We start from the raw sequence: 12,687 nt of genomic DNA on the forward strand, positions 1-12,687 counted from the left end.
TCAATTATCAGTAATAGATCACTTCAGTATTGCTAACATTTGATGCTCATTAACAATCTTTCCCTTCCATAAATAAAAGCAAGCATTATATCCTTTCTTACTATATCGCATTGAATTGTATATTTCAAGATGTGTCCATATATATATATATATATATATATATATATATATATATCTTATTTGCTTGATTTTTACATCTATTTTTGAGGCATGAATGTATTAGTATGCACACCTTAGTTATCTCAGAAGCATGATTCCTCAAAAGGTTGTAAACATAATCAATTGCATTTATCTGAAGCCCTAAACGTACCCATGCATTTAAAGTAATTTCTAAATGTCTTTTTTTATGCGGAGTTTCTAAATTTATTATATCCAGCTCTCCTACATTGATAGTAATTTATAAATTTCTTATGCCCGTGTGTGGAAAGTAACTTTTAAATTTCTCTTTTTTAGACATAAATTGCCTTGTTTGGATTGCGATTTTCCGTCGGAAAATTACGTCGTTTTCCGTTATCACATTTCCCTAATACCTTTTTTCCTCACATACATCAAATCGCTACAGTAATTTTTTCATGAAAAATCATGAAAAATGCAATCCAAACACAACAAATTATCTAGCTCTCATGTAGTAATAATACTAGATCTAACTTTGCAGGGGCGTGCTACTACACTTCGATAGTTATACTACGCATGCTTTAAATTTTTTGTGTAGGTACAAATTTAAATCCTTACCTGCAACTAAGTATGCATCTTATACTTTTCCTTGTAGCCAATTCCTCCTTTAAGGTGAGTCGGTTCAATTTTACTCAGCAAGTATGCTAAATGATACTTAATAACTAGTCTAAACACCCGTGTTATGCATGGTGGTGTCATTCAAAGTAAGAAATCTTTTCCAAAATAATTAATAGGTGGGATTTGTTTAACAATAGTTCAAAGTATGATAAAATATGTACATCATTTATGAATTGCCATTTTGATGAAAGTTGGCTCCTAAAATAAAAATAAAAATGTATAGTAGAAAATGATCTATATATGGATAAAAAATGGATGTAATAGCATGCTTAATTTGATTTGAAAATGAAATAATTACAAATATTATGCATTCGATTTAATAATGTTATATGAATGCACAAACATTTTTCATACCAATCAACTTTTAGTATGAAAGTCAATATTGGGGATTAATTAACTCTATTGAATTTTGTGAAGTTTGTATTACAAATGAGGAGGGACAATCTTTATATGAATTAATGCATTGGTTGAGTAATGTACTTCTATTTTCTTGAGAATTAAGAGCACACGGAATTCGAAATTAGTGTTTTTTTTACATTGTTTTATAAATAGTACTTTTATATAAACAAACGTGCATAAAAAATTTCTTATGAATTATACATATCTATTTTGCAGATTAAGATGCAAGTTACCAGCGAAATTTCTAATTCTATATAGCTAAGATGGCAAAGTGGTATTGGTAACTATCACTTTGCTTAGGTGGTCAAGGTTGTCCAAGTATCTATACTATATATAAAACCTGAGGAAGGGCTTTAATATTACGTTTAACATTTTATCGTTACTTTATGAACTTCCTTTTTCATCTTTATAAAAGCTACTTTTACTTTAATTACTTATAACTATCTATCACTATTTTTACTTTTAACTATTTAAGTATATATTTTCAACATAACTACTCCTAAACATTATAACTACCAAGATAAAATTATTTTATGAAAGATATTTAAAAGATTAAAGTTTACTTCAGCAATAAAAATTTTATTCAAAATATATGATCATAAATAGTATGTATTTTCTGATTGCACACCCATTGGGTGTGCATTGAGCACTAGTGTTAATAATACCCATTTGTGCATTACCGATTTTGGCTAACAAACATGCCCTTATTAACGCAATCCCACATTCCAAACGCCATCGTTACCTGTAAGATTCCATTCACTAAATAAATGTATTTAGTTAGTTATTAGTCCACTAATCACTACTGGTGACCAATTTTCACTAATCCGTATTGCCCCCATTATAAATACAGGCCTTGGTTCATCCCTTCCTTCTCCTCTCTGGTCCTCTCTCTATCACTCTCTCTATTCTACTCGAAACGATTTTCAACGCATTTGGGACCAAATTCTCCACAGCGTCGATTTCATGGCGACTAAGGTCTATATTGTGTGAGTATATTCAACTTCATTTTCTTTTGTCTCTGAGTTTGATTTAGTCGGATGGTTATATTACTGATAACGTCGATAAATAGATGCTCTTGGGAATCAATCGTGGTGCATTTCTTTTTGAATAGAAGGGTTTGGATTTCGATGACCTAATATGCAAAATATTTAGGGAGGTACAGTTTGTAAAACTCTAGAATTTTTAATTGTTTACTTGAGTTGTGCTATATGAAAATCATCAATGTTATGCGAAGTAATCTGTTTATAGTAATAACTAGTTTGTTGTAATTCTGGTAAGATTATGATTTTGTTGGAATTTCTGCAGAGGTTTTGGGGGAACGGAAGTGATAAAAATGCCGATGATCAGCTTCAGCATTTTCTATCATCGTATTTGTTTTATCCAGTTTTAAAATTCTAATTGTATTGAGCGTTCTATTTGATATTTCATCTATGAAGTATGGATAAATCAGGCAGGATTACAGATTCATGATTTTGATTTTGTACTTTTAATACCATGGACCTTGTTTTAAAGTAGCTTTTCTTAAGCAATAGATCAACGACGAGGAAGTGTTAGTGACATTGCAGAATTGTTTACAAAGATGATTCTTGTGGTAATCTCATGTCTACTTGATGCAGCAGATAAACTAAAAGTAATCTGATCTTTCTGATGATGTATATCTGCTTGATGCAACTACAGGGAATCTCTGATGAATGTTTGCGGCTTTTATGCTCTAGAAATCATGATCTTTTGATAGTTTAATCAGTGGACCTGCCTTTTTATTTCATCGAGCTATTGGTTATCTACGTGGAGTCCTTGTATTTGTTGCTCTGTTTGCAGAATATATGGTTATGCATATAGAATTGTTTTAAAGTATTTTTAGGAGATGCAATATGGTCTATAGCATTAATATAGAAGAAACAGGACGGTATTTGGTGACTTTGGTATCCTGCATGCTGGATACTTGACCGAGTACTTGATCATGTTTGAAGACATTAAAACATTCTTGTGATTCTGGTTTTAATCTTTGGGTTTCCTGCAATGTCTGCGTGCATTACGTGATCTGCTCTTCAAGTTTGTTTTTCTGCTAAGTCCTCATTTTAGTAGCACATAGTGTGGGATCATCCAATGTAAGCTGAATTCTGGATGGAGCCTTGAGAAATTTGGTGAATCTCCTTTACAAACCGGAGAATGTATTATCATGCACCAACATGGCTAATGCTTAAGAGATGTTCACATTTTTCTCTTTTTTGTTTATCTCATTGTTTGTCGTCTTCTGCTGGGTGTTCCCGAGATGTGTGGTGATTTTGCATGTGTTTTGCTTGGAAAAGTACTGTCTAAATCATTGATTTTTTTGGTGTTTTACACGGTTGACCAGGTTAGGTAGTTTGATTTAATAATGAGTTGGCATGGGATAGTAGTATAAGAGAATTACACAGCAATTCCTTTTGCATAGCTCTTCTTTCTAGCTTACTAGTAGTTTGACTAGATTATTGGGTAATCCACTTTCATTTCTCTGTAGGTACTATTCTATGTATGGACATGTGGAGAAATTAGCAGAAGCAATAAAGAAAGGGGCATCATGTGTTGAAGGAGTTGAAGCCAAAATGTGGCAGGTTGGTGATATTGTCGCATCATTTTTTTTTCACAGATAGGCAAAACACAAATATCACCTGAGTCTATATAATGTGCTCCTGCAGTGTTGTTGATGAACTTTAGAGTCACTGCTTAGGTGTAACATGTTCATCTGTTATAGTTTTTTCAGTTATTAGTTGCATTGTGCTTGCTGTTCTTAACAACACATTGTCCTAGGTGCTCTGCTCTTATGATTTCCATGTTATTCTTCCTTGTCATGTGTTACGCTCACGCATGCTTAAGTTTGAGCTTTTTTCATCTGGTAGAAAGTTTCTTCAATTAGTTAAAATTCTGTTGAGATATAGTTTTTTTGGTTGCATTGGTGTCTGGGGGTATCAATAGATGGTATGAAAAATCCTTGATGTTCTTTGGAACATGTTGGGGGATATGACTGAAATGATTAGCTATTGATTGGCATGGCCATCCAACTTGAGGAGTATCATCAATCTCCACAAGTACATTATTTGTAAAATTTTTAAACTTCTGCTCATTTATGTAAGAGATGTGTTGATTGCCTTCATTATAGTCCATTATCGCATCCAATTCTAGAAAGTTGCTTTTTCTCATTGGAGATATGTAACAAATTTAGTCTGTTTGGCACAGGTTGCTGAGACCTTGCCACAGGAGGTCCTTTCCAAAATGAGTGCGCCTCCAAAGAGTGATGTGCCTATTATATCACCTCATCAACTTTCTGAGGCTGATGGATTTGTTTTTGGCTTCCCGACAAGGTTTGGAATGATGGCAGCTCAATTCAAAGCATTTCTTGATGCTACTGGAGGCCAATGGAGGACACAGCAGCTTGCTGGGAAGCCGGCTGGTATTTTCTACAGCACTGGGTCCCAAGGTGGTGGGCAGGAAACAACTCCGTAAGTTGCTCCTTGATGATCTTGTAGATTATTGGAAACTTTTCGAGGTAACTGATCTGTTTTTCTTTGCGTCTGAATTCCTCATAGATTGACTGCCATTACTCAGCTTGTTCATCATGGGATGATTTTTGTGCCTATTGGTTACACATTTGGAGCCGGCATGTTTGAAATGGAGCAAGTGAAAGGTGGCAGTCCATATGGTGCTGGAACCTTTGCTGGCGATGGTTCTAGACAGCCGTCTGAGCTTGAACTGGAGCAAGCTTTCCACCAGGGCAAGTATATTGCCACTATTGCCAAGAAATTGAAGGGAGCTGCCTGATTTCTACTTGAAACAGTTTGCCATTTTTAAAATTTTTTGGGTTCTAGAATATTATACCGTATTATTTTTCTGATTGCAAAAAGTCGTGCATGCTTTGGTGAGAAATCTATTGTATGTGGTTTATAAGTACAGTTCTTTCTGTCAATGATTACCATCGCTCAAACTTGTGTCTATAAAAAAAGTTGTGTTGTATGTATGCGTGCGCATCCTTGCTCGTCTGGGGGGTATAATGGACTTCCTGAAGCCTAATGCTGTCTGTTTTCGCGCCGTTGTCTTCTGTTTAACCTTCTTTGTTTTGTTTTGTTTTGTTTTTCGGTTGGATGATTGGGGTGGCTGGGGGAGTTTTTGGGCCTCGCCAAGCCCGTTAATTGAGTGCCGCTGTTTTAGGCTTACCACCCGAGCCTATCAGCTGTTCGACAACTGGGAGTAATTAATTGGTTCGAGTCATGTTAATTTCAGTTTATTTTAAACAAATATGAGAAGACTTGAATTATTTCATAGTTTCCTTTCAATTTATTTTTTCCCTGATAGAAGGATTTACGGGAACGGTTCTGAAATAGAATCTTCATGCGTAGACTGTGGGTTTATAAATAAGACATTTTAATCAACCTTGGGCTGAAGCAATTCTAAACAACGTACGTTTTTGATTGTCTTATCGTCACCATAGAAATTTCCACCACGCAATGATGGATGACAAAGCTTATTATTAGTCGTTTTTGCACAAATATGTCGGTTGACAAAATATTAGCTCAAGTATTGCCTGTACTGTACATACTTTGCTTTTTAATATATTGTGGTACGAAGACAAATTCCTTTTCAGTCATTTTGGTTTTGTCCAAATTTCTTCTGCAACTTGATTGGGAAGCAGGCAGAAAAGGCGGCTTATAATAACTGCTTTTGGGCTAGACGCGATGTTTTGTGGCTTTGCTCGACGTGGTACGAAAATCCACTACTAAATCTCAAGTGGTGACGTGCTTTCTCTGTTCAACGAGGGGAAAAAACAGCAGAAAGAGGACCTGCCGTTGTCTTTTTATGTTCTTATTATTATTATTTTCATTTTTGTGCGTTTGACGCTTTTGCTGTTTGGTTTCTTTGCTTTTCTTTCTTCAGATTCATTCTGGAAGTAAAGAAACTAAGAGAAGCACGACAAAATCACAGATTTAAACGTCCACGAGCAAATTCCTAACCTTGGATGTCGTAGTAGTATTTCTTTTGTTATGACCATCATCATGTCTGTTACTTCAGCTTAATTCCCAGGTCTTTTCGTTCAATACTGAACTGAAGCACCAAAGATCTTATCTACATTTGCAATTTGCACCAAGCCACGTCTCCAAACCCAAATCTCGCATTGTTTCAGTCTTATCTCTTAGAAATAAAAGGAGGAGCAGCAGAAAAAGAAAAAGAAAAGAACAACTTTTGGAGGGTCACACTTAATATGCGACTCGACTCGTCTCGTCCGTGGTTATACTTAATTTAAACCGATTTGCACATAGCCACTCCCAGAAACTCAAAATTGAAGCGTCCCATCCCATAGGAAAGATTCGAAAGAAGTCTCTTGCATGCATAGTTCCTAAAAATTCAAATCCATTACGTTCTTATCCGTGCAATTTGCTAGAAAGTTGAGAATCACGTGTTGTTGAGCGGAATCTCCCAATTTTTATTAAAGAGGAAGGAAGACACACAGTTTTTTTCTGTACCACATTGTTGTCTTTCTCTTGACGATGAAACCAGACAAGCAAGAGAATATAGGCTCCTCACTTTTCAAGTTTCCTTTTCCCTTTTCCATGATTTCTATTGTTCCTTTTGTGACTTGTCTTGTTTTGCCTTTGCTCTTATCCCCATCAGGCTCTGTCAATCGAGGGAAAGAATGAATTCTAGGGTTTTGTACGACTTTGATAGTGCTAGAAAAATACTGCCGTAACAACTTGTTTCTGACGAAATCACATCTACGATTGACCAAATTAATTATACACTGCACTTCCAGTCCAGCCCATCAGTGCGCCTTTGTGTTGTGCCTGGATATATTAACAAAACCTAAACCTGTCCTGTCCTATGCTAAGATAATTGTAGTTCAGATCTCTACTCCACCAAGAGTTCGTGGCATAGTCGGTAGATGTCTTTAGCCCAACATTCTTCTTTTCCAATATTAAATGTTTCACATTTTAAGTTTCTTTTCTTATCCCCCTTCTTTTTTTTTTTTTTGAAAAAAATCAATTCTTCCTGTTGCTTTCTGCTTGCCTAACGCAATCCAGAACAACCGTGGTTTTCTTCTTCTTCTTCACCTCCTTGAAACGGGAAATGCTGAGATCAGGTTACAAAGTTGATGAAGATCCTATAGTAGCATCAAGGGAATTCTATGCCTACCCATGGCCACGAACCTCTCTCTATACATGCAGATAAAAGAAAAAGTCCAGAGGAATAACAACAAAACTAGTACTGCTTGAGAATACCATTGAGGCATTATTCCAACCTACATACACATGATTGAACCAATCTTCCGTTGCTCTAAATTGAGAAGTTGAGTATTAGCTACATTTCCAATTTGGTTTTATGAGCCACCTTATAAATACAGCGCCAACCAACCTGGGAAGACTCTGAGAAAATCGCATATAATTTATTGGACCACGTGTGGTTTGAATCGTTATGGAGGAACCAAACTAGATGGATGGATGGATGGATGGATGGCTGCCTTCTCTGTAGGGAATCGATCGGTAAACTTGTAGTTGAAGACAGTCAGTCATATTGATTGTATTATTGTAACCTTATGACAGCCACATGACGCTCTTGACAAGAATAATTATGATAGGTGAATAAATGCCCGCTTCTTGTATTCATTTATGCTTCTAAGCAAAGCCATTCTTTGCTGTGGAAATACAAATTTTATTCCAAAGCACTCGATGACCAGCTAGCTGGAAGTGCCGATTGGATACGCTGCTTAATTATATCTCTCCTCATGAATTCTATGGCCCAAGAAACACAAATATACTAATATGGAAGGAGAGAAGAAGAGAAAAAGAATAAGAAAGAAGAAGTTCTGGTAAAATAACCTATCAAAGCCCCTCGCTATGTATGGAGCCCCTCAAACAATCACCCCCCCGGGATGAGCAGACGTACTTTTCGTTGTTTTATTGTACTACTAGTAACTACTAAGGCTAGTAGATCCTTCTTCTGTGCTTGAAGTTGACAAGAGGGTGCGAATAGGATTGAAACTTTATGATTTCAAAGATTTCAATATGCCCTTTTACCATTAAAGTGTCTGTCTCCTTATCTTTAGGCTGGATTCATTCTGGATTTTCCTGATTTTTTACTTGAAAGAGAGTGATGTTTTTCTCGGAATAAAACTTTATACAGATTTTTTTTCCCTGCTTTTTCAGAATCTATAATTCAAAACATCAATAAAAGCAAACGATATATTATACAAATGATTTTGGGAAGAATCATATATTAATACAATCTGAAGACAAAATTTCTTTAGTAACACTTGACAAGTATAAAAAAAAAGCTGCCCTTAGGGGTCCAGCGATGGCAATATAAATTGGTTGGTAGACAGAAGCCGTGGCTTATTTGAGCCAGAAAGGTGAAGGTTGAGAAGATAGTTTTGGCTTTCTCTCCGCCTTCCAATGGAAGCAGTTTTATGTGACCATTCGATTCAAAGCACAAAAGCTGGTTTTATAGCTCTCGCAGTACCTACATCCCTCCCTTTCTCTCATTCAGGAGCATAAATTATGTAAGCTAAGAAAAGGAAAGAAGAAAAATATACCCCGAAAGGAGGAAGTATGGGCCACCCTCTGACTTCCACTAACATATTCCAAACACATAAACAAATCAAAAGTGAAGATTTCCAATCAAACTGATCTCCCCACACTCGTTCACTCCTATTCTGGAATTCAATTATTCCATCATTATCTCTCGCTTCTTCTCTCTTTCTTATAAAAATCAAAGGTAGTGCCAGCTCCATGCGCAGAAGAAATGTAACAACAAAAGCTCCTTTAGTCTTCCCCCGAATTATATTCATCTACAACATACAACAAATTTTGCTCTAAACTAATCTATATATGCTTATAAATTTCCTAAAACAATCAGCACCATTTGTCATTCCCTAACCAACCTTTAATCATAATTCTTCAATTATTACATGACTATATTCTACTACACTGGTCCCTAAGATCGTCCAAAGTTGCATCATTTTGCCTGTAGCTGGGCCAGCAACTGTTTGTCCTCTAAAGGGTCGAATCATTTTCTTTCTTTTTCATCATCTAATATCTCTCTCTCTCTCTCTCTTTCCCCCCCCCCCCCTTGTTTCCATCAGTTCGTCTTCCTGGATTAGCAGCACATTCACATAGCTAGCTCCAGTTTGGCTATCCTATCATCCCCCAGCTTGGCTAGGGTTTGACAAGATCTTGTTGACAAATACACATATTTTGCTCCTTCCCCCGATATGAATAGTTGCCTCATTGGATTTGCCTCCTCATCTGAATGTTCCCCCAAATGTAGGGGTCCAATAATCAACCGCAGTCTCATGGGTGACAGGGAAGGTGCTGGAAACTGGCACTAGACATAGTCCTCGACTTCTAAGGTCTTGCTTAGGTCCCTCTGGATCCTTGGATTTGTCCGGATTCTGCATAACATAAAAATGTTTCACGTTTACTTATGAATCCAGGATTTTGAACCTTATGCTGCAGTAGTCTCCTTATTAAGTTGGAGAGGTGTGGGAAGAAAGAAGCCAAAAAGGAAGACAACAAAACGAGAAATAGACACCCTTAACTACTCAACTACCAGGGCATTCGACTCTTAACTGACAAGATATTTAATGCTTAGGCCATTGTTGTCATTGAATAATAAGGTCAAGATGATCAAATGAGTCACACACTTATTACCTAGCATGAGAAGGAAACAAACAGTTATTTTCTTACCTGTTGGTGCTGCATGGGAGCACCGCTTTTCATGTATGGAGTGCTTAGGACCTGATTTTTAACATCAAACAAAACATTTATCAGAGATGATTACACTTTTCGATGTTCCACTATTGCTACACTATAGCATAATCATTTTCAAGTACTGATGAAAAGATTGTATGAACTTACATTAACCTGGTCATGGAGAAACTTAATGTACTCAATGGCTTCAGATAGAACAGAAGCTGTATCAGTCTGGAACACACGGGAACGAAAGAAAAATTAAAAAAGAAATATGGATTGATATCACCGAAAGTAGATTTTATGAAATAGCAAGAAAGTAATCTCTCTAACAAGTAACAATAGCATTCCAGCAAGCAATGTATGCATTTCTTTGAAAGTAGGAACATTTTAGAAGCTTACCTTTCCAAAAGGTGAAACTAATTGTTGGAGGGCAGTGATTCTGTCTCCCATCTTCTCTTTCCTCACCTGATAGATTTAAAAAAAAAAAGAAAAAGTAACCAATGTTCTTATCTACGGCTGAGAAAAAACAGAAGGAAACTGAATTCTTTTTAAGCATCATAAACTTATGCAATATCTACGATTTCTTCACACCTTAAAAGCTGGCATGGGCGCTGGTGTCTCGTTCCGGGGTCTTTTGTTGGATGGTGCACTACTGCTACTACTACTTTTCTTTGCCACGGGCAAATCTCGAACTTCGGACGCATTCTATGCAGACAATGAGTATCCGAAAAATTAAGTAAAAAAACTTTCAAGATTATAAATCCCTAGGCATAAGATTACATATGATCATGAAATTGAGTACTAGTATATATGCAGTAATTACCTTGGACTTTTCTTCAAAGTTCGGCATAGGAAGTTGTGTTTGCAGTGGTGGGAACAAGCTTGATCTGACATCACTCATTCCGGTTGAGGATGCATTCCAGAATGGAGTGTTGTTAGAGAAATGCAACTGACCATGAGGAGGCTGCTGTTTGGGTGGCGAATTTCTGAGAAATTGAGGGAATTTAGACCAAGAATTAGAAGGCATCAACTGATTACTTGTACTCTCCATCCCATAGCTCGTGGGATATGAATAATTCATCGATTGTTGCTGCTGCTGATGATGATGATCGGGTACTAATAGTCCTTGTAAAATACTATTTGGACTAGCAGCATAAGAAGCTGATTCCACCTGAAAATTCGGGCTTAAACCTTGGCATGTTATGGTGCTGTTACTACTGCTCATATTTGAACTAAACTGCGGTTGATCCAACGAAAGTCCCCTCTGATTCATCGGCTTGAATTCGGTGATGACCGAGGAATCATCAGGGCTCCCGGCATATAATTTGTGCCTCCACTGATGATCTTGAGAAGATGTTACTCCAGATTCTTGTTGAAAATTCGTGCTTGCGTCTTCTTGAAGCATAGAACGAAAACTGCTCTGAGGTTTTTCACCTCGACTTCAAAAAAGAAAGAATATTGCCCAAATTAATACTGACAACTTCATTTTCTTGCATGCTTCATGCACCAAACCAAAAAAGATTAGTAAAAGATAAAGCAAGAGAGCTTACAAGAGGGCAGCTTGGTTCCAATCCATGGTCTGAGATGAGAGAGCTAAGCCCATGATTTGTAAATTGGGGTCCGGTAACATGGCGCCTTCACCGCTGCCACCTGCTGAAGAAGATTCGTGGGCTTGCAGCTTTTGGGAGGAATGATCTACGGCAGCTGGGAATAGCATGGAGCCACCCGACATCGACACGGAAGCATCCATAGAAGACCTTGCCGCCACTATTTCTGTCGGCCACCCGAAGCTTCCCATATTAATGCTGCTATTCACTGAAGTTGATGCTGCTGCTGTTGATCCCCTGTCAAATCTGGTTCTTGATGATGTTGAGGAGTCCCACCAGTTGCCGCTCCCTACCTGAAATTCATCTGCCATGGCCTCAAAACTAAGCTACGAAATAAAAAAAAAAAAAAAAAAAAGCTACCTAGCTCAAAAGCTCTGATCTTTCTTTTTCTTTCGCTCAAAATTTGATCAGCTACATATGCAGTGTATCCATACTTGTATGTATATATATATTTAACAGGGAAGGCTATATAGCTTTCTGATAAGCTTTCTCCTGCTCTTGTTCTTGAGGGTGTTGATTTGTGAGATGAGCTTTGGTTTTTTTGAAAATGAAATCGTTTCGCTGCATCTCAGTATTTATATTGACGATCGTCGGGTTATAAGAAGCTGGCCAGGCATTTGAATGTTGGAGTTGAAAGAAATGGCCAGATGAACTTGGTTGACTTTTCAGGGGGTGATTAGACTATTGAAAGGCCCTTGTTTAATCAAATTCCGTGCTTAGCCAATTACATGAATCAAACAGTCTACTGCTGTTGAATATTTTCTTTCTTAATAATAGTAAATTAATCCAATACTGGAATAAATGCCTCTCTCTCTCTCTCTCTCTGATTTTATCTTACTCGCCGGAGTTTAGTACTAACCTTTTTAGTTAAGTAAAAAAGCTTTATAGCGTACTGTATGAGCTGGGTTTGTCCATCAAATTGCTTTAAAAGCTAAACCAGGCCCAAAATACTTTCTAAAACCCTGTCCAGTCAATGTACCATTGACGATACAGGACAAAAAGTTACACCTCATATCCAACCAATAATTCTACCGTTTCGTCAAAAAAAAACCAATATTGTAGGTGTATGTTTTCTGTATCGGTTGCCTGTATTTTGCCAATGGATAATATTTAAAAAATTTAGATGCTTTAAGTGACGTATGTTTGCATCAACATAAATCAAAGATGAAAAA

At 36.9% G+C, this 12,687-nt stretch overlaps 2 protein-coding genes across 6 annotated transcripts; one reads left to right on the forward strand and one right to left on the reverse strand.

Moving 5' to 3' along the window:
- Window positions 1-1,844: 1,844 nt before the first annotated feature.
- On the forward strand, window positions 1,845-5,185 carry LOC113688085 (probable NAD(P)H dehydrogenase (quinone) FQR1-like 1). The gene is made up of 5 exons (XM_027205736.2): window positions 1,845-1,935; window positions 2,042-2,177; window positions 3,692-3,785; window positions 4,408-4,670; window positions 4,758-5,185. Exons 1-5 carry the CDS (start codon window positions 1,890-1,892, stop codon window positions 4,987-4,989), a joined length of 771 nt encoding a protein of 256 aa, XP_027061537.2. The 5' UTR covers window positions 1,845-1,889; the 3' UTR covers window positions 4,990-5,185.
- A 3,774-nt stretch (window positions 5,186-8,959) lies between these two features.
- Window positions 8,960-12,275, reverse strand: LOC140006746 (transcription factor bHLH123-like). 5 transcript variants are annotated; one of them, XM_072049239.1, is made up of 8 exons: window positions 11,950-12,272; window positions 11,459-11,808; window positions 10,732-11,347; window positions 10,500-10,613; window positions 10,308-10,373; window positions 10,074-10,139; window positions 9,903-9,953; window positions 8,960-9,607 (listed from the first exon to the last, which is right to left on the reverse strand). In XM_072049239.1, the coding sequence occupies exons 2-8, from the start codon at window positions 11,704-11,706 to the stop codon at window positions 9,458-9,460; spliced, it is 1,311 nt and encodes a 436-aa protein (XP_071905340.1). In that variant the 5' UTR covers window positions 11,707-11,808; window positions 11,950-12,272; the 3' UTR covers window positions 8,960-9,457. The 5 variants fall into 5 exon arrangements, with proteins under 5 accessions (XP_071905340.1, XP_071905339.1, XP_071905337.1 ...); XM_072049238.1 differs by having other exon boundaries at window positions 11,459-11,819; XM_072049236.1 differs by having other exon boundaries at window positions 11,876-12,272.
- Between the last annotated feature and the right edge of the window lie 412 nt (window positions 12,276-12,687).

Source organism: Coffea arabica, chromosome 5e, assembly GCF_036785885.1.
Source record: "Coffea arabica cultivar ET-39 chromosome 5e, Coffea Arabica ET-39 HiFi, whole genome shotgun sequence".
Taxonomy (NCBI): domain Eukaryota; kingdom Viridiplantae; phylum Streptophyta; class Magnoliopsida; order Gentianales; family Rubiaceae; genus Coffea; species Coffea arabica.

Bases quoted from the DNA above. Each gene is read 5' to 3' on its own strand.
- LOC140006746 (XM_072049235.1), bottom strand. From the start codon at position 11,826: ATGGCAGATGAATTTCAGGTAGGGAGCGGCAACTGGTGGGACTCCTCA. The intron at 11,348-11,458 runs GTAAGCTCTCTT...TCTTTTTTGAAG, and splicing joins TGGAACCAAGCTGCCCTCTT to TCGAGGTGAAAAACCTCAGA. The intron at 10,140-10,307 runs GTAAGCTTCTAA...CGTGTGTTCCAG, and splicing joins TAGTTTCACCTTTTGGAAAG to ACTGATACAGCTTCTGTTCT.
- LOC113688085 (XM_027205736.2), top strand. From the start codon at position 1,890: ATGCCCTTATTAACGCAATCCCACATTCCAAACGCCATCGTTACCT. The intron at 3,786-4,407 runs GTTGGTGATATT...TGTTTGGCACAG, and splicing joins TTGAAGCCAAAATGTGGCAG to GTTGCTGAGACCTTGCCACA. The intron at 4,671-4,757 runs GTAAGTTGCTCC...AATTCCTCATAG, and splicing joins GGTGGGCAGGAAACAACTCC to ATTGACTGCCATTACTCAGC.